The sequence below is a fragment of the Tympanuchus pallidicinctus genome, unplaced genomic scaffold (genome assembly GCF_026119805.1).
Source record: "Tympanuchus pallidicinctus isolate F22 unplaced genomic scaffold, pur_lepc_1.0 scaffold4, whole genome shotgun sequence".
NCBI lineage: Eukaryota > Metazoa > Chordata > Aves > Galliformes > Phasianidae > Tympanuchus > Tympanuchus pallidicinctus.
In genome coordinates, this window is record NW_026294758.1 from 24,343,832 (window position 1) to 24,363,400 (window position 19,569).

At 40.7% G+C, this 19,569-nt stretch overlaps 1 protein-coding gene and 1 pseudogene across 6 annotated transcripts in view; both read right to left on the minus strand.

Moving 5' to 3' along the window:
• Positions 1 to 593: 593 nt before the first annotated feature.
• On the minus strand, positions 594 to 3,694 carry LOC128089501 (uncharacterized; annotated as a pseudogene).
• Positions 3,695 to 4,847: 1,153 nt separating this feature from the next.
• Positions 4,848 to 19,569, minus strand: part of YTHDC2 (YTH N6-methyladenosine RNA binding protein C2) — a 32,054-nt gene continuing 17,332 nt past the window's right edge. For 2 of the 6 annotated variants that reach the window (XR_008210526.1, XR_008210527.1), the window contains 15 exons: positions 18,704 to 18,882; positions 18,426 to 18,522; positions 18,256 to 18,343; positions 18,094 to 18,174; positions 17,116 to 17,198; positions 15,927 to 16,032; positions 15,085 to 15,357; positions 14,503 to 14,629; positions 13,803 to 14,008; positions 13,073 to 13,268; positions 11,121 to 11,227; positions 10,160 to 10,443; positions 9,665 to 9,839; positions 6,954 to 7,180; positions 5,872 to 5,969 (listed from right to left, as the gene is read on the minus strand). Coding sequence is in view for 3 of the 6 variants with exons in the window: in XM_052700961.1 (XP_052556921.1) it covers positions 5,880 to 5,969; positions 9,665 to 9,839; positions 10,160 to 10,443; positions 11,121 to 11,227; positions 13,073 to 13,268; positions 13,803 to 14,008; positions 14,503 to 14,629; positions 15,085 to 15,357; positions 15,693 to 15,812; positions 15,927 to 16,032; positions 17,116 to 17,198; positions 18,094 to 18,174; positions 18,256 to 18,343; positions 18,426 to 18,522; positions 18,704 to 18,882 (2,212 nt within the window). In the remaining 3 variants the exon portion in view is untranslated. Of the gene's footprint in view, positions 5,730 to 5,869; positions 5,970 to 6,953; positions 7,181 to 9,664; positions 9,840 to 10,159; positions 10,460 to 11,120; positions 11,228 to 13,072; positions 13,269 to 13,802; positions 14,009 to 14,502; positions 14,630 to 15,084; positions 15,358 to 15,692; positions 15,813 to 15,926; positions 16,033 to 17,115; positions 17,199 to 18,093; positions 18,175 to 18,255; positions 18,344 to 18,425; positions 18,523 to 18,703; positions 18,883 to 19,569 lie in introns of those variants that run through there. The other 4 variants (XM_052700961.1, XM_052700959.1, XR_008210528.1 and 1 more) reach the window with 4 other exon arrangements.

The following is a 19,569-nucleotide window of genomic DNA, read 5'->3' on the forward strand; positions in this document are numbered from 1 at the left end:
TAGGAGGGAGAGGAGGTTCTTTTATTATCTATACACCCGGTGTGAGATTAAGAAGCAACGGTTCAAATGTTGGTCCGACCAGTTTATTACAGAACTTAATTAGGGAAATGGGGGAAGGGGAGGACGGACACTATTATGAATTAGGGTAATGGGGAAGGGAAGGAGGGCGATAGAAAAGATAGAAGAAGCGAGGAGTCTTTATAGGCAGCAAGAGGGACATAGTCACCACCATGGATCCAGCGAGGTTCGTAGTTCAGTCTTTGATCCTCAGTAGTGGTGGGTCGTCAGGCAGAGTTGTCCTGTTGACAACGATGACGAGGAAGGACGACGATGGCCATGGTGATGATGGACCTTTTTCAATGCTTCAAAGTGGTTGAGTCAGCTCTCCTTTGAGTGACAGCTCAAACCCAAGGTGGTTGAGTCAGTTCTCCTTGCGGTGGCAGCTTCTGGCTCTGGGATCTCAGCAGGAACCTCCTTTGTTCTTACTTTCTGGCCTTGCCAGCAGATAAGAGGAAGCAGGGAGGCACCAACTTGTACCTTGCCTTCGCAGGATGCAATGGTATCATCCCCCGGCCTCCCACACCAAGCTGGAGCGGTTTGGTCACAGGCCAGATCTTCCCCAGTGAACACTCCTGAGCACTCTCTTCCGCTCTTCTACAGAGCAAGCAGCTCTGGGGGAAGGGGCTTGCAAATGTTCCCAAAGCAATATCGATTGTCACACGGTTAGCACCCATCACTTGCCTCCTTGGCAAGTCACTCAGAGTCTTATCACAAGAAAAACCTCAGGAAGCAAGCTTTGAGCCCAAAAAAAACAAAGAAGGATTCTCACACCACCCCGTGGCTCAAAGATTGCTTGAAACAAAGCACAAGTGACCCTCCACGGTGGTGAGGAAAAGAAAAGGGAGAACATAAAAAGACAGCAAAGAAGCAGGGGGGGAAGGAAGAAGGGGAGAAGGGGAAGATAATCGTTATACAATTACTACAAACGATTTCTTGGGCTTGGTTACAAATGTTGCCCTGATCTGTTGGACTTGTCCATCATCAGTTGAAGTAGTTACAAAATACATGGAAGATACAACACGTTGTATAAATCCATGAGTAAAACATGGAATCATACACGGTACAAACATAAGAGTTGCAACAGCACACAATATCAATTTGCCACAGACACCACTCGGTGATACCTCGGGAGTGGTGACACGAATGTTACATGATGAATAAAAAGTAGAAAGTGAAAAGAGACAACCATACATTTGGCAATAACCAATAACAAATAGAGATACAACATTACTACCCACAACAACACACAACATAGTACTTTTGCAACCAAAACACAAAGTGTAATCAAGAGGTGTATTCAGCATTCTAACATGATCACGTTTTCCATATTTCTGTCACAAAACATTAGAGTCCTTTCTGTGTTCAGTCAAAGTCCATAGGAGTATTCTGAAAAAATAAAAGGAGACACCGACTTGCCCTTTTTTTGGGGCTTTGTTAATATGGTTAAAAAATGAGGGACCTCCAGCAAGTGTTAATTTTATATTCCTTTTTCGCGGTGTCCTTGGCCTTCCAAGGATATTTGTTAAGGTATCCCGTTAAGGTTAGGGAAACAGGCCTCAGGTTAGCTGAGCCAATCGACACAGGCTGGCCCAGGCGATAAGTGTTTCCCCTTTGTTGTGAGCTTTCTCATGCATCCACCCTTCACCGCCCTCACCCCGCTCACTTGGGAGGGGCGGAGGCATCAGTTTCCTAATGGCTTGGATAGCCGTTCAGGTTCCCTGGGAGAGACCCTAGGACCTGCGGTTTTGCTTTCCTCAAGATTCTCGAGCTTTTGTTCTGGCCACCAGTTAACTAATTTCTCTAACCTATCTGTTGTCAATCCATCCATCAAATTTCGTGGAATGCCCCTTTTCCAGCCCAGAGTCCAAAGTCCATTACGCTTATGAAAGATATTCCGCCTACCGGTTTTTACTGGCAATGAGACCCTTCCAGACCCACTGAGCTTTGGGCAAGGTGGCCTGGGGGCAAGACTGGCTGCTGCAAGCCTTACACCTCTGGGCTCAGATTTACTGGGAAAAGAAACCACCGTCCCATATTTTCTTCCATAGTTAATTAACTCTTGGGCTACCTCCCCCCACGTCCATACTTTGCATCCTGACTGCAGATGGTTGGGGGTTACAGTTTCTTCTAACACTGCCCGGGTTCTTTCTCCCTGTGACATGGCTTGTATCCTTGCTTGTAATTGTATGCCTATGGGTTTCAGTGATTCCGGAAGCCCTCTAATTAAAGGGGTCATTCTCTCAGGATCAACAGGTATCATCATGGGCGATTCATGATGCGGCTGCAGCTTTCTATCATACATCAGTTGGAGACAAGCAGCCTTTTGTACGCTCTCTACTAATTGGCCAGTTGTTCCAGTAATGGCAAGAGGGTCTCCCCTTTCTAACGGGTTGAGACCACCTGCCCAATAGGCAGCCCTTTGCGTTAATGACCAGGGAGCACGATTGTTACCAGTAGTTAAAAATACTCCTGGTCCCCAATAACCTTCTGCTTCCTTTTCTGTTAACCGAATCTGGTCGCCACCAGTGAGACTCACCCTCCATACTTATTCTGTTTCTGATTCCTTTGGAGAGCGGCTAAAGTCCTTTTTGAGTTTTGCTAGTTCGGTGGCCGAGAACGGAATTGCCTTAACATTCATTTGAGGATCTAGATCCTCACTGTTATTGAAGGTATATTCTGTTTTTATCAAGGGACGCAATGGGGCTATTGGGGTTCCTAATTTCTCTAGTCTTTCCTTTATTTCTTGTAGTTCCTCCTGAGGAGAAGTTTTTTCTTGAGGCAACCTATGGGTGACAGTATCAGTAGTATCTTTACTTGTTAACAGTTCCTTGAAAGCCATCTGCAACAAAGCTGAATTATGTTTCTCTCTTTCTAGCTGTTCCTCGAGATTAACTATTTGATTCTGCAGAGTTTTCACCAATTCTTGTGTAACTCTAACCAACTCCTGTAGTGCTTCTATGGTTTGGAGTTCTGCCGAATGCTTTTCATTTCAGAACTCCACGGCAGCTTTTAAAGCAGCCCCGAGAACGGCACAAATAAACGCCTTTCCTTTTCCAGCTCGTGTACAAGCCTCATTCTGTAAGACACTAATGCGGTCCAAAACACTCTGCAAATTATGCCAATTTTGGCGTGCCCAGTCCACCCCTGACAAAGAGGGACGAGCACCATGCTTTTCTAAAAGGTCAAATAACACATCTTCACTTTTCATACTGGCAATACTGTTACTCATTTCTTAATGCAATGAAAGATCCATACTAAGGGAGGAGGAGGTACACGTGTTCAAAAGCTCAGTTACTCCTTACCGCTCCTCCCAGGGAGATACACCACACCTAAACAAATGCAAATGCTCCAATCACTCCTCCCTTTCTTTGGGGGGAGCACAAAAAATGTGAAGCTAAAGCAACACTTTCTAGGTTTCAAGAGTAAATAAAACTTCTTGGAGAGGCACAAACGTTTAAGTCACAAAATATCGCTTCAAGTTTCGCACTTCAGTCACCAAATAACCAGAGAAGTCTTCCCGAGGAGGCACACACGTATTAAACAAAATGCAAGTATTCAAAATCCATCCCCGAGAGGTACACACATAAAAGGTAAAGTTTCAGAATATGGAGCGGTCTTCCTGGAGAAGGACTCACGCCTACATTTTCAAAACTATCGCTCCTTGCAACTCCAGGAGAAAAGTTTCAAACTATATCTGGAAGGACAACACTCTCACAGCGGGTATCCTGCCGACTACGCCAATAAAAAATGTCTCGCTCCAATTTATAGGAGGGAGAGGAGGTTCTTTTAATATCTGTGTACCCGGCGTGAGATTAAGAAACAACGGTTCATATGTTGTTCCATCCAGTTTATTACCAAACCTAATCAGGGAGTTCGACAGCATGCAGGAGTCACCTCACGAGGCATCTGATCGTCAGGAATCCCTCTTCGTCTTCAGGAGGAATCTGCTACCAGAAATCCTCCGTTCTTCATGAGGAATCTCTTGTCAGAAACCTCTGTTCTTCTTCATGAGGAGTCTGTTGTCAGAAACCTCCGTTCTTCATGAGCAATCTGTTGTCAGAAACCTATCCTCATGGTTTTCAGTTCCTCTTTTATCCTCCTTGTTCTCCTGCCTACGAGACAAGAGACAAGGATGGGCCTTGAGCAAGAGTCATTGAGTACCGCCTGAGATGGCCATCATCCTGAGATAAGTCCACACAAAGGAGCACTTCACAGCTATTTAGCTGCAGCTCATCTCGCTCTCCTTGCCCCTGGCCTTGCCCATCTACGTCCCCCAGACAAAGGATCTCACAACCTTTGCCCAGGACTTGCCTGGACTTTGTTCATCTGTGTCCTTCTCACAAAGGATTTCACAATCCTTGCTCGGGACTTGAACAAGTCCATCTGTGTCCCCAGCAAGCTTTGACACACAGACGTTAACAGAATAATATCTCACACACTCTCAGCCTGTTGACCAGTCACATCCCACTCCTGCTACCCATCCAGTTCTAACCCTCACGTGCACAGGACTCCAAAATACTGTACAAGGCAATACAAGTCCACGCTGTTTTGCATGCTACAGCCCAGCAGTACTGGAGAACATGACAACAGACTTACACCTTCATTGCATACGTGCTCTCCAGAAATACCCTGTCAGGCAATACTAGCTTTACCAGCATCCAAGCAGACTTGTGAAGTCAATACCAACTGGGTATGCATAGCAGACACTACACAGCACGCAAGAATGAATGGAGCATTCTGTACTCCCTAGGAACACTTCAGTAGACATCAACACCAAAAGAGCAGGCTCAGAGGCAGAAAACGCTCTGTGTTTATTTTAACATCAACTACAAACATCGTGCTGACAGCAAATAGAGTGAATTGACACTAATCTCACAAAGCAAGAACTTAACCTGTGAAGAGAAACTCGGTAATCAAAGAAAGCTGTGCTGGCAGTTATTTTTTAATGAACCCAAATCCCCTCCTAAGAATGCCCACAGTGGGGCCCTACTTGACTTTCACCCATTACCACGCAACTGAGACTTAGTAAACTACGCTCATCGTTAACAAGGTGTAAAACTACAAACTGGGAGCAGACCTCAAACAAGACAACTCTCAAAGGAGTCTCACACTCCCTTTGATTTACATATTTCAGTGAACTTCTATATTCTCCAGCTGCTCAATTGTTTGTATGAATACATATTGATTTCTCACATGGAACGTCAACTAATACTTAAGGAAATCTTTCATTCATTTTAGTAAAGGAAATTTATTTAATTTCAACATCCCACAAGACCAATTATTACACTGGTTTCTTTACCACTCATGCTGAAAAAGCTTTGAACGTAACTGTGTACTTCAACAGTTCAAACTGTACTTGCTGTGCCATTTAAAACTCAGTAAGCACAATTGCAGATTTTGTTCTTAATTTAACCTTATTTCTGAAAATCACCTACACACTAAATATTTTACTTTAGAAAAAAATAATTCACTTGAAATCAGGCGGGTGAACAACGTTAAGATTTTTGTTAATACATGAGAAATATTACAGTCAACTTTATTTCCTTTTACTCTTCCAGTGCTAGCTGCACAGCATCACTAACACTTTCAGGCCTTGTTGCACCATCTTCTTCCTCATCTTCTTACTGTAGGCACATTTCTGGCTTTAAGTAATGTTTTGACACCCAGGGCTGGAAAAAAAAGCAAGCAGTTAGCAAACATTACCTTCTCTTATTTCTTAACAGCTGCAAGGACAAATGCTGTCAAGCTAAATTGCACATAGATAGCTTCTCCTCTATCACAAAAAGCAAATAATACAAGAAATACCTACTTCTGTTTTATTACTTTACGTTGTCAGTTGAGCTTTTTCCTGCTGAAGTAGTATGATCCCAGAGCTGGAGCAACTGCTCTCCAATTTGCGGGTCTAGCTCCTAGAAATAAGCAGAGAATTAGAGAAGTCTGTTCTGTATTAAATTCCTGGAACAAGACAGACAAAGGCGATTACTTCCAGTTTCTCTGGAAGAACTCATTCTCTTTGCTGTTGAGACATACATTGGAACCTCCCTGCACAAGATTTTTGTTTGTCTTAAATAGGGCTGAAAGAAGACAAAACATCAGCCCAGTTAGTTCAAGCTTTCTTTCCATCCACAGTAAGACATCATTTTTTAAGAAGACAATTCTCACTGAACAGACCACCGCTACACACAAGAACATCTGAACCACATATCCTGTGCCTTTCTAAAAACAAAGATTCTTATTCTCTCTATTCTAAGCTTAATTCAGTAAAGTGCAAACAAGTGATAGGTTGGCTCTTTGTAGAATCACGGCCATAAATAGAGAACAGTTGCGTAAAGATCCTTAAGACTCCTTCGGTCTGAAGAACTATTTGCCATAGAATCACAGAACCAATTGATCAGGTTGGAAAAGACCTTCAAGATCATCAAGTCCAACCATATTACTCTAACAACCTTCTGCTAAATCATGTCCCTGAGCACCACATCCAAACGGTTCTTGAATACATTCATGCATGGTGACACAACCACCTCCCTGGAGCCTATTCCAGTGCTTAACAACCCTTTCTGTAAACGAGTTTTTCTTCATATCCAACTTAAACCTCCACTGGCACAGCTTGAGGCCATTTCCCCTCAGCCTGTCTCCTGTCACCAGTGAGAAGACACCAACCCCACTTTCGCTGCAGTCATCTTTCAGATATTGGAAGAGAGCAGTAAGGTCTCCTCTCAGCCTCCTTTTCCCCAGAGTAAACAGCCCCAGCTCCTTCAGTCTCTCCTCACAGGCCATATTCTCCAAGCCCTTCACAAGCCTTGCTGCTCTTCTTTGGACCTGCTCCAGCACCTCCATGTCCTTTCTGTGCTGAGATGCCAAAACTGAACACAGTACTCGAGGTGGGGCCTCACCAGTGCTGAGCACAGGGGCAGGACGACTTCCCTACTCCTGCTCACCACACCATTTCTCATACAGGCCAGGATGCCATCGGCCTTCTTGGCCACCAGGGCACAGGTGGCTCATATTCAGCTCACTGTCCATCGGTACACCAAGGTCCCTTTCCATCAGGCAGCTTTCCAGCCATTCCTCCCCAAGCCTGTATCTCTAAAGACATCCTAGCAAATCTCTGGAACAAAAACTGAAACACAAAAGGAAAAACACAGTTTTAAACTGTGGAATTCAATAATGATTGCACTGAAGACTAAACATTCAAATTAGTTTTAGGGTGATCTCACTACATCCCTCAAGCAGCTGGATGTATAAAAATGTTTAATCTAGAAAAATCAAAAGTATCTTTCTTTTTTCCTCTTCAAAGATGCTCTCTGAAATCTGACCACGAGCAAAGTCTATTAGTCACTTGTGATTACACTGAAAGACTCAGCAAAGTTTTACATGTCATAAAAACATCAACAATAACACTGTATTACATAACAGTCCATTAGCTATTCTGATAAGTTGTAGATGTTATTGCATTTTCATTCCCATCTTCTGTTAAATTTTCACATAGAATTAATACAAGGTAGCTGTTTGTCAAACACAGAAGTCAGAGCTGCTTTGGTTTTCTTTTTCTCCAAAGAACAGGGAATAAATTTAAAAAAAGACAAACATTCAGAGAGTATAAAAAAGGAAACAAACAAGATTTCTTCCCCTACTTATCTCCTTTCTCCAAAAACAAAAAAATCAAAACTACAACAACGAATCGCATCCAGCTCATCTACCTATTCTGGCATCTTTTCTGCAAGTCGTAATGCTGTACTCTCCCTGGACTCCTGAGTTAGCAGCACGCACTACTGTTTGAAGACACTGAATTGGATTCACGTGGCAAGGTTTTGGTAGCAGGGGTCTCTGCATGGAAGCTTCTGCAAGCAGAATTAAGCAGCGTCCCATGCGAGAGCAGAACCAGCTCCAACTGCACCAAAAGGGATACGCTGCTGCCGGAGCTGAGCCACAGGAGACACCAGCTGTGCTCTGAGAGGATCAGAGTTAAGAGAGGGAAAACGACCGTACAACAGCAGCTAAGAGAGGAGTGAGAAATGGGAGAGAAGCAGCCCTGCAGGCCCTGAGACCTGTGCAAGAGAAGGGGAGGAGGCGCTCCAGACACAGAACCGAAGCTCTACGCAGCCCAGGAAAGGCCCACAAATCAGATTCACAGAGGCTGGGAGGGACCTCAGGGGATCATTTAGTCCAACCCTTCTCCTAAAGCAGGTTCCCTAGAGTATGTTACACAGGAAAGTATCCACGCTAGTCTCAAACACCTCCAGAGAAGTCGACACAACTTCTCTGAACAGCTCATTCCAATGCTCTGTCAATCCTAAGAGTGAAGTTCTTTCTCATGTTCAGATGGAACTTTGTGTTCCAGCTTGTGCCCATCCTCATCTTTCCCAGGTTGGTATCTCAGGTCTCTCAGTCTTACCTCATGCAAGAAATGCTCCAGGCTCCTCATCATCTCTGTGGCCATCCATTGGATACTCTCTAAAAGTTCCCTGAACCAAGGAGTCCAAATGTAACCAAAATGCAGGACTTGGCACTGGATCTTGTTACAAGGTCATACAGCTGGCCTAAGCCCATTGATCCAGCCCATCCGGATCCCTCTGTAGTGCTTTCCTGCACCCAGGCACATCAACATTTTCTCCCAACCTGGTGTCATCTGCAAACTCACTGAGGTGTTACTCAATCCCTCACCCAAATCATCAAAGACATTAAGCAAGGCCAGGTCCAATGCTGACGCCTGCAAAACACCACTAGTAACCAGGAGGATTTAACTCCATCCACCTCCATGAGCTGGGCCCAGCCATCCAGCCAGGTTTTTAGACAGTGTACCTGTTCAAGCCATGGGCTGCTGTCTTCTCCAAGAGAATACTGGGAGAAACAGGTCAAAGGCTTTACGCACGTCTAAGCAGACTACTTCCACAGGCCTCTTGATGAGGACAGTCAAGTGGGACTTGCCTTTCATGAACCCACGCTGACTAGGCCTGATCCCCTGCTTGTCCTGCATATGCTGTGTGGTTGTACTCAAGATAATCTCTTCCACGACGTTCCCTGGTACAGAGGTCAAGGTGACAGGCCTGGAGTTTCCCAGCTCCTTCTCCTATCCCCTTTTTGAAGATGAACTGACAGTGGCTTTCTTCCATTCCACAGACACCTTCCCCATTTTCCAATACCTCTCATGATGACAGAGTGGCTGGGCAATCACTGTTTCCAGCTCCCTTTGAACTCATGGGTGCATCCCACTGGGACACATGGATTTGTGTGCACTGAGTTTCCCTCGCTGATCTCTGCCTGAGCCTCCTTGTCTACCAGCATTAAATCACCAGACACGCAGTTGAAACAGATTGAGCTCAAGACAGACTTCAGTGGAAATTAGTGGATGGAATGGAAATTTTTTTAAAAAAGAGAGACTTGATGCAATAAAACATTAACTGCAATGTAAATTTCAAATTCTCATGAGGATATTTAGTCTAGGTTGAAAGCTGCAAGAAAAAAAAGTGCTATGCAGCTGTTAAAAATCAAAACACAAAGATCTTAATTTATCCATGTAATGCACAGCACTATTGAAAGTTACCAGTGAACTTATTTCTGAAATTCAGAGTGGATATCAAAGTGGGTAATTTATGAATGCTACCTTTCCAGACATTGGAGAAGGACTAGCACGTGGGCTAGGACAGGAACTGCTGCCTGTAGATTTCACTGATGACTGATCTGACTTCTCATCTGATGTTCGTTTGGAAGACAAAATATTTTTTTCTTTGTATCTCCTTGGCTGATGAAATCCTGGATGTGCAGACTTCCTCAGAACTCTAAACGTAGAGGTTGGTACCAAATGGTGTTAATATACAAGGGTTTGGCAAGCAATCACAGAAATACTAAGGTATACACAGTAGCGTATCACATAACTACATGCATTACAGAAATTACAAACTATATCAAACACTTCAAATCTAAGAAATGCATACTGCTCATCACGCATCAGTTTAGAATGCTAAACTTTCCGCTACTACTTTTACTTACTGTGATCTCTCTGAGATCACAATTCAGGAACGCTCTTACCTGTACTGTCATACAGCAGGCACACATATGGAACTTTCATCAGTGAAATCATAAGTTTTCAGGAGCTTACTTTTCAGCATTAGAGGAATCATCAGATAATTCATTTTCTGCTGAGGTGCTGGCTGACCTCCAGGTAGGTGCTGAAGGAAGTTCATTGTAAGAAACAGGCCTTGGCCTCTGACCAACTCCTGAAGGCTGCAGCAATCCCGCAAACTGTTCTTCAGTACTTAAAACAGATACAATTGTTCTTATAGTTATTTCATCAGCTTGAGACCAAGGTTTAGAAGGAGCTCTCATACGGCGCAGAAGTAAGTTATGCCACTTGAGTTTGAGTTGCATCAGCAAACCAGCAACCTGTCGTGAATACAAACTGTTAAACACTAATGAAAGTTAGATTACACAGGTATACACTCTCTTATCAGGCAGCATCTGGTATTCTATGATGAACAGAGTGCAAGCCAAAGGGCCATACTCAACCACCAGTAAAGCAGGAAGAAAAAAAAAGATTTAAAGAAAGCTACTCAGTTCCTACAAATGGAAGAAAAAAGGTGCTTCGAGGTCATTACTAGAATTTTCCATTTCAATCAGCTCTGCGAGAAATTCAAAATTGTACAGTCAACTTACAGAACTTATTTTTCACTTTCACTTTTATCCTGTAGGAATACAGACTGACAGGGAGAAAAGAAAGTATTACACGATTTTGAAGGAAGAGCTTAATTTCTAAGGGAGATCATTTTCTTATGCATAATAACTCAAATGATTTTATATTTTATATAATTATTATATATTTTTAATATATATATTATTTTAATATTTATATAGAAATAATATATATTTAAATATATTTTAATATTATTATATTAAAAACAATATATTTTAGAAGACCAGAATTTAACTTCCATATTATCTAAAAACTGTTCTGAACTCTTCTGCAAGATAGCGTTACTACCGCATCTGAATGTTGAATGTTTCCTAACCCAGTCTTAACTCCACCTTCTAAAGTATTCAGAGCTTCTCTGAACATTACTTACTTCAGAGTCCAATTTGAAATGGAGCCATTCATCTAGCTTCAGTAGTGCCACATTGGATCTTTCGTCCTCCATCCCACTATCGCTGTCATCATTACCTACCCTATTTCCTGAATCAAACAGATATAAAACGAGCATTCACATTTCCACACAATCGTCATCAGATGTGCACTATTCATAGCATAATGCATGAAATAGCAGAGTTTTCCTTCTAAATTAAAAATATTTTAAAATTACATTTATTTGCTGCAAATACATCTCAGTAACAAGTCTGCTCGTCTGCATTTGCTTCAGCAGAACTCCAGTACCCAGAACTCCTGAGGTCCTGTTACGTAAGCACCCACATTCACGACTCAAGCCACATAACCATTTGTTGATATTGATGAAGGTTATAACACAAACTTCTGGCTTGAAGCTCTCTGCAAAAATCACACACTGCTGTATGCTTTATTTCCTAGGAAAGCAGCAGACCTAAATAATTATAAATGTCTCTCTGTATATATACATACTACTAAAATGGAGTCTCATTTCTAGAAGTAATTCTTGATTTCTATTAAAAAAACTATTCTTTAAGGATCTTGCTCCTTGGCTATCACATGAAAGATTAAAACTATCTCTTCTTTATACTCAAATACCAGTTCTAGGGAACAGAAGGCAGAATAGATGAACTTCTATTCCTATACCATCAAAGTTAAATGAAAAAAATAAATGAAAATTTCTACGTACTTCATTTCTTCTTGCTAATTGTAATTAAAAGCAGAACATAACTGCTAACCTTTGAAATGCATTTTCCAGCTAGAAGCAATACAAATATATATATATATATATACACACAAATACAAATACAAATTGCACCACCATTTCCAATTCCTCCTGCTTATTCAACACTGTATACATTGGTACAGAGGCACTTCAGCTGGGCTTCTAGACATATTACCTTCTTGAAGGAGGCCTCCAAACAACCTGTGAGACAAATCTGAAGTTCTTGCTCCACTGCTTCCCTAAGCAGCAGCATTCCATAATTTCCCCCCCCCCCATTTACATCATAAACCTTCAAATCTTAGAGGAAGATATTCTGTAAATCTACTTCTCTACTACTCATAACACAATATGATGCTGAACTGTTCTCAGATCAGTGTAACTTACAAGTAATTATTCAAATATTATCTGGGACTTAAAAATGCCTGTGTTCAACATTTTTTCTGGTTAATTAATCTCAGACAAATGAAAGCAAACCTGCTTCTGTCCAGTAGGGACATAAGTGGTTTAAAACGGTATGTTTTCGTAAGTATTACAGCAGTAAGAGAAGGAGATCTCCTGAGGTCATTCTTCAATAGCATTGTATGACGGATGCCTGAGACTTCACCTTAACAGGTAGAACGTGTCTAAGCTATCAGTTACAACTCAAGTTAGAAATATGGGGAAGATGAAACAATATTTGATTAAAAAGTAATTTTTCAGAACGGAGGACCAGTAACAGAAAGAAAGCGTAACAGGGTAATTGCTGTTTATAATCAATTAGCATCTGCAAAGAAATCAGCCCTTTAATGAGAACCCCAAGAAAAAAAAAAAATCACCGTAGACTAAGAATACAGATCCCAATCCTTGTCACATGTTTCATAATCTCTACCTACAGCAGCATATAAGGCCAAGATGGTGGTTCCTTCTGATAGTATAATAAAGAATTAAATGCCTAAACAGTTACATTCAAAATTAGAAAGATGTAGCACTCAATGCTCTTTGAAAAATCATACACATTTAGAAGATTACTTGCCTGTGCCTGAGGCACTACTTACAGAACCAGAAAACTATTCTTCAACAGCTACAGGTACCGTGGCTTTGTAGCTTTAAGAATTCACTAACACATGTAGTGCATATTCTTGTGAAAGAAGCCTTCTATGTCACATACTGCTGTATATCCAACTGAAACATTCCAAATCCAAAAGCCCATATACCTCGAAAGGACAAAGGCTCTTCCAAAGCATTATGTGGCAACCTAGCTGGTCCAGAGAAGAGTGCCACAGTGACAGGTGTTACAACTGAACAACATCTGATATTTGCTATCCTGCGAGCTCTTGTCATTTCATCATATATAAGCCAGTCAGTAGGGAGTGCCTGAACAGCTGCAGCTTGCCCATTTGATGGCGGAATCTGCACAAGAGCAACCGAGAGACTAGGCTGTTTTAACTTCTATTTGTAATTAAAATAAATTTAAACACATTTATTATTTTAAACATACAAATATGTGAACAGATACACACAGAAAAACTCAACCACACTTCAGAACAACATTCAAACATCTCGGAAGCTAAATCTTATTTCTCCATGTATCTAGAAATTTGAGCTTCAGAGCAGAACTTCTTGCTACTATCAGCAGAGATTACTGTATCTCCAGAACAGGTTCCTAAGAAGGCTGTTTGGTTTTTTTTTATGCCATATTATCTTGTCCCAATAGAAGGATTAAGTGAATTAAATTCTGGTGAAAAAACAGTGCTCTTAAGCCAGTGCTTTATTTTATCATCCCGGCAGGAAAAGCATTTTTTAAAAACACAGTGTCTAAAAACAGGCACACGCAGGATTCTTTAAAGTACTGACGAACTTAGAGGCACGTTTCTGAAACTTCCTTAACTTTGACAGAATATTTTTCAATCTGCAGTTCATAAAAACGAGAGTAATATTTATTACCTTTTTATACTGAGCCTGGCTAAGAACAGACGTAGGATGAAATCGCACTTTCTTCTCTTCTGGGCCTGTCAAAACCAGGTTTTCCCTGTCCACATGCACAAGATTGGGGTACATCCCAGCCACTAAGGCAGCTTTAACCACAGCCCAGTTTTCAGAGTTAGCATTAACATCTCTAATATCAGCACTTCCTCTGGCTCTGACAAAACCTGAAGAGGACACAGAAATTACACTGGATTGCTTACTCATATTCCTGTTTCTGAAAAGGAATTCGAGACAAAGGTGAAATAAACTATGCATTTGCTGCATTTTTCAGACTGCCAATTTTAACAGCACCAAGAAAAAAACACCGGAAATACTTCTTGATGTTTCATGCTAACACAAAACGTAATTCACTCTTACAGAAATAAATTAATAGGACATAAAAATTCAAGGCAACATTTCACATACGAGTCATACCAGATTTCTTACGAAAACCAGTGAAATGAGGACATATGAGGGCATTTTCACTTAGGTTAGCATCTAATTCTGTTATCAGCTACAGTTCCTCACTCTAGCATCTTCACCACACTCAGAAAGTACATGTCCATTTCACATTAGGAATGGAAAACAAAATCAGTGAATACTATTCTTGTCACAATCTATATACACTTGTACTAGACTGAATTCAAAAACTATGTTAAGAAAAATCTGAGCTACTTACCCGAAGCTCTAAGCTGACCAAGTAACTCTGTTCTCATGCCTACGATGATTTCCATTGTAGCTTGAGAAAGAAAGTTTTTTTCACAGAAGACCCTCTCCCAGCCATCACTTCGTGCCTTCTGCCATGCCTACAAAGAGTATTTTTTAGCTAAACAAATCTGTAGACAAATTTGAAAATAAGAAAATGCACTTAAATACAGTGACATATGTTAATAAAAAGAGGCCAAAAACAATTCTGAAACTGAAATGTATTAAACCATTTCTCTAGTCAATTACTAAATGTTGTTTACCCAATTCTCTACGTTAACTTAATCTATCTCCTACATCTCTCTATCTCTATATTGTTTTCTATCCTGTCAAAATGGTAATGGTTGAAATTTAGGTTAAAAAATATAAAATTGAACAGCTGAATACAATGTTTCCTTACAACATTACTAATTAGCTCAAGACAGTAAAGCTGCTACACAAAAAGAACCTTTATTCTCTAAGGACTCCCTCCAGTCAATCATTTCACATCCAATGTTATGCCACTTACTTATTACATAAGCTATTATTGGTACCCTTTCTGAAGATGAAACAATACCTGGAAAGCCCTGAGGAGCACCATATGGTCACTAAATGTTCCTGCAGCTAAACGTTTTCTGCACAGCATAGCTGCACGCTTTTGAGAGGCCACCATAGGTAGAACAAAAGGCTCTCGATACGCGAGAGTGCAAGCAATAGTGAGAATGGGATCCAGGCACTTCAAAACAACAGCACACAGCACCATTTTACCAAGGTGTGGCTCTACTGGTAATTCGGCAAGATGATAACCAAGTTCAGTGAGGTCTTCCCAAACATCCATGGCATCTATTTTCTGATAACAAACAGTAAGTGGGGGGTGGGGCAGAGAAGAGCATAGACAAAAATAATATACAGTGAAAACAGAAAAGATGTGAATACAAGACATTACATAGACTTGCTCTGACTACTAAGAACGAACGCCAAACTCTGTGTGAAGTTTGAGACCACGTTCTTAAGCATTCTTTTCCCTTAACATGAAAACATGACAAAAATGAAAACAGAACAAAAACACAAAGCATCCTCAAGTAACTAAACAGTCTCAAGAAACACAAAACTCAGTAACATATGTTGCCACACCAAAAGCACAGAAGCAAATACGATTCCATCTAGAACTGTACCTATGCTGACCTTGAGCATTTGTATGGCGTTCCTCACAATTAAAGCTGGTGGAGGATCAGGAGCTTTCATGAGAAAGTCAACAACTGGGCAATTAACTGGAGCCAGTAGTTTTGTGTGTAAACAAAGCTCCTACAAGTTAAAAATTCAAAGCTAAGATTACACAAAAAAACTCCCGCTGTGATTGATAACATGGCTAGACACTAATAACTACACTCAAGTTGTAATTTATAAGAGAACACATGCCTGAAGCGGCATTCTTTGAAGTTCCGGAGTCTGAAATTCCAGCAGATTCTGAAATCGGAGCTTGCTGAAGAGATGGAAGCAGACTCCAGGCCGACAGCGCCCAGCTCTTGAACATAAAATATGGTAAGCTATTAATTATAACATCTTTTAAACTAAAGGAGAAATGCAAAAAATCACAAAAAACAATGAACTCCCCCATAAGACATACATATACATGCAAAAACATCCCACAGATATGGAACAGAAATGTACAAGCGTATGTAACAGAAAGATAAAGTTGTCATTTAGCCAAATGTGAAGCGAGACACTTCTAGAACATGAACCACTTTTGATACGACAGAAATTTATTGTGATTTTACCCCAACCCTGAAAGATTTAGAAAAACAAAAAATAAGTTAAGCAAGCGCTCCCTGAGCATCCAAAGTGTTTTGTTGTTTTTTGTTTCTTTGGTTGTTTGGGTTTTTTTTGTTTGTTTTGCAAGTCCAAGGTCAATCTGAATCACGTTGTTTTTGCTATACGGAATATCTTCATTTCTTCCTCTGGCAAAACCCTTCAACATGCCCCAAAGAACCAGGAGTCAGTCCAGAGTAAGAAGTAGAACAAGGGCTGAACAAATGAGCGAGGGGACAAACAGCAAACACACGCAGAACGAAATTCCAGCAGACTAATGCCAATGCTGTAGCAGCAAATACAGTCCCCCAGGACCCACTATTGCACTTCGCCCTCACCCAGCACTGGGAAGAACAGAAGTCGGGAATTGATTTGACAAAGGAATGTAGGAATTACTGTTCAATGTCTCTTCTAATAGAGCGATGAAGCAGTATGGAAAACTTGTAACAGGCCCTCCTTTTCCCACAGTAAAGTAAGTTGTGTAAAATCCATAGGGCCCAGTGGGCGCTGGCAGTACCGAGGTGAAAGGAGAACAAATTCCTCCACGGAACAAAAACGAACCTACTGTAAAGCTTTGGGAAATTCCCAACTCACATTTCTATCAGGAACTTACTCTAAGGAAGTATATGCTGACCCCTGCTTTTTTTCCAGAGAATTAATACTGGCCACTGTCAAACACTACATCGGACCAGAATAATACTGTTATCCAGCACTGCTCCTCTTACATTCAGTACTTTATTCTCAGTGTACAGGGTAGCGGATGCTTGCAAGATAAAAATACGTACAAAGTATTTATTACCTCCCTCTTCTCTGGATAGCACTGGCTTTTGAAATCCACACAGTTCTTAACATTGTAACACAACTCAGAGCATCAAAAGACTTCTAAAAAAGAAAAACAAGGAAATAAAATCAAGATTTACTAGGGTACATGAAAGAACAATTACTAATGGCTTACAATGACAACAATGTTCTCCTCAAACTGATACTAAGCACCACTGACTTCTGGCACACAGTTACATTCTAAAGTACTTTGTTGTAGGTGAATTTACACCACCTCTTTCACAACATCTTTGGGTACAGTTTTCTACATTGAAAACTTTCTAGGTTAAGTCAAGAAATGATGAGTTGTGCTTTGCACCATAACAGAAAGCAAAAAGACGCTATTATGCACAATGAAATTTTGCTCATTTCCTCACCTGGAAATTATGTCCTAGTTTTCCTGCATTTGGTGCAGAAACACAAAATACTTGTATTAATGTAAGAACTTGGTTGATCTACTGCGTGTATATCCCACAAAATCTACTCCATACACTGAGCCTTGAACTGTACTTCAATTATGTTATCTATGTTTATTTCACAAGTAACCAGTAAGGGGCATTCAATATATGATAAACATTTGAAAACTTAACATTCGAGTACACTTCATTCAGATACAATTAAAACAACAAAGGGAACTCCCGGTATTCTCTAACTTCCAGGAGGATGAAGGTCTAAACTAATGGACTTCCCTTAAAATGTACACAGAAGTGACAAGTTACTTGTCTAATCAGCAGTAGCTTTTGCAGGGTTCTTCAGCAGCTGGCTGTCAGAAGGCAACTTCCTTGCATCTTTATGATTTGTTATAAACAAAAGGGATGTCAAAACTTCAGCGAGTTCTGTTACTTTACACACACCAGGTTTTTAGACTGCTAATAAAAAAGCACTACTTCCCAAAAATCACAGCTTAGTGTTATGATTTTAAAATAATCTTAGGAAGTTTACTTCCCCCCAGTCATACCTCCTTCATCTTTCCCGAATCAATAACAAATACAACATCATTGACTGTGATACTGGTTTCTGCAACATTAGTAGAAAGAATCTGCAGGCAGAAAAACATAACAGTAACTGTAAAAGCAAAGACTACGGAGAGCAGTATCTGAAGAAGTCATCTGATACTTGCTATTTTGCGGATGCCAGAAGGCGGAGTTTTAAGCACATTCTTCTGATCCAAAGTTTGCATATTTGAATGAAGTGTGAATACTTGGTATCTAATGCAAAACAAAGAGTACTCTTTAAGTATATTTAAAGAAAGAAAAAACTAGAGACAATCATTGAAACTAGAAGTTTTACCTGTGCGCATTATCAACAAATCTCTTGTCATCAAAAATAATTCGGTCTCTCAAGCTAACTATCTCATCGTATCCAGGAAGAAATATTAAAATTGCTCCTAAAAGAGAGAATCCATTCACAACATTAAACCAGACACTCACTTAACACATATAAAAATACCAGTTAGTGCCACGCATACTGCTACCCAGAAGGTCTTCCCTATTTGGTACTACTGAAAAAATGACTCATTCAGAAGTTGAATCCACAGCAATAACATGAGACTGTGTATGTATACCTACCCCCATCAGAACTAGTGCAGATGTTGTAAAGTAAGTGCATGATCAGGTCGAAATCCACCTTCTCATCATTAAAACTGTGATGATAAGCTTTCAACAACTCTCTGTCCTCTGTTCCAAGGTCATTACCATTTGCTTGGACCAGAGAACTTTCATCCAGGTTTCCAAATTCCATTGAAGCACTAAAACATACAAATACACATATACAGTTGCTTCCTCGGGCTTGCATTCACCCATCAATTCAGGCTTAGATCAAGACTCAGAAGATTACATGTAACCAATTTTTAAGTCTACACTGCAGCAGAACCGCATGTCCACAATATTACTGACTTGAGCACTACCCTGCAGAGCAGGTGAACTTCAGCTGTTAGCATTAACTTTCCCACATTTCATCAAAACATAACCATAAGCAAACCTGAGAAGAAGTATAGATATGTCTTTCTTTTTAACATTTTACTTTTTTTTTTTCATCTGCTAAGGGTAAGACATTTAAAAAGAGTATTTCCCAAACACTTCCCTACCATCAGCTCCTTAGTGCTCTGGCTGTATGGTACTGGCATACAATGTTCATTTTATGTAGGTATATAATGCATCAACAACACAGAATAAAACATCATAGAAAAGCACTATTTTCATTTCAGATGCTTACTTTGGAAACATGGTACAGAATCAGTATCTCCTCCACACATGAAGGCTGCTCCAAAAGTAACGCCCCCTATTTTATTACACTGGGCAGGGTCAGAGGCAGACGTTGGCAGCAGAGGTTGAACCTTACTGCCAATATTCCATTACAGTCTTCTATGTAACAGATGGCACCAGAGGGGAAACCTGACAAAACGGCGCTTTATGCAAGGCTGTGTTGTTGAATT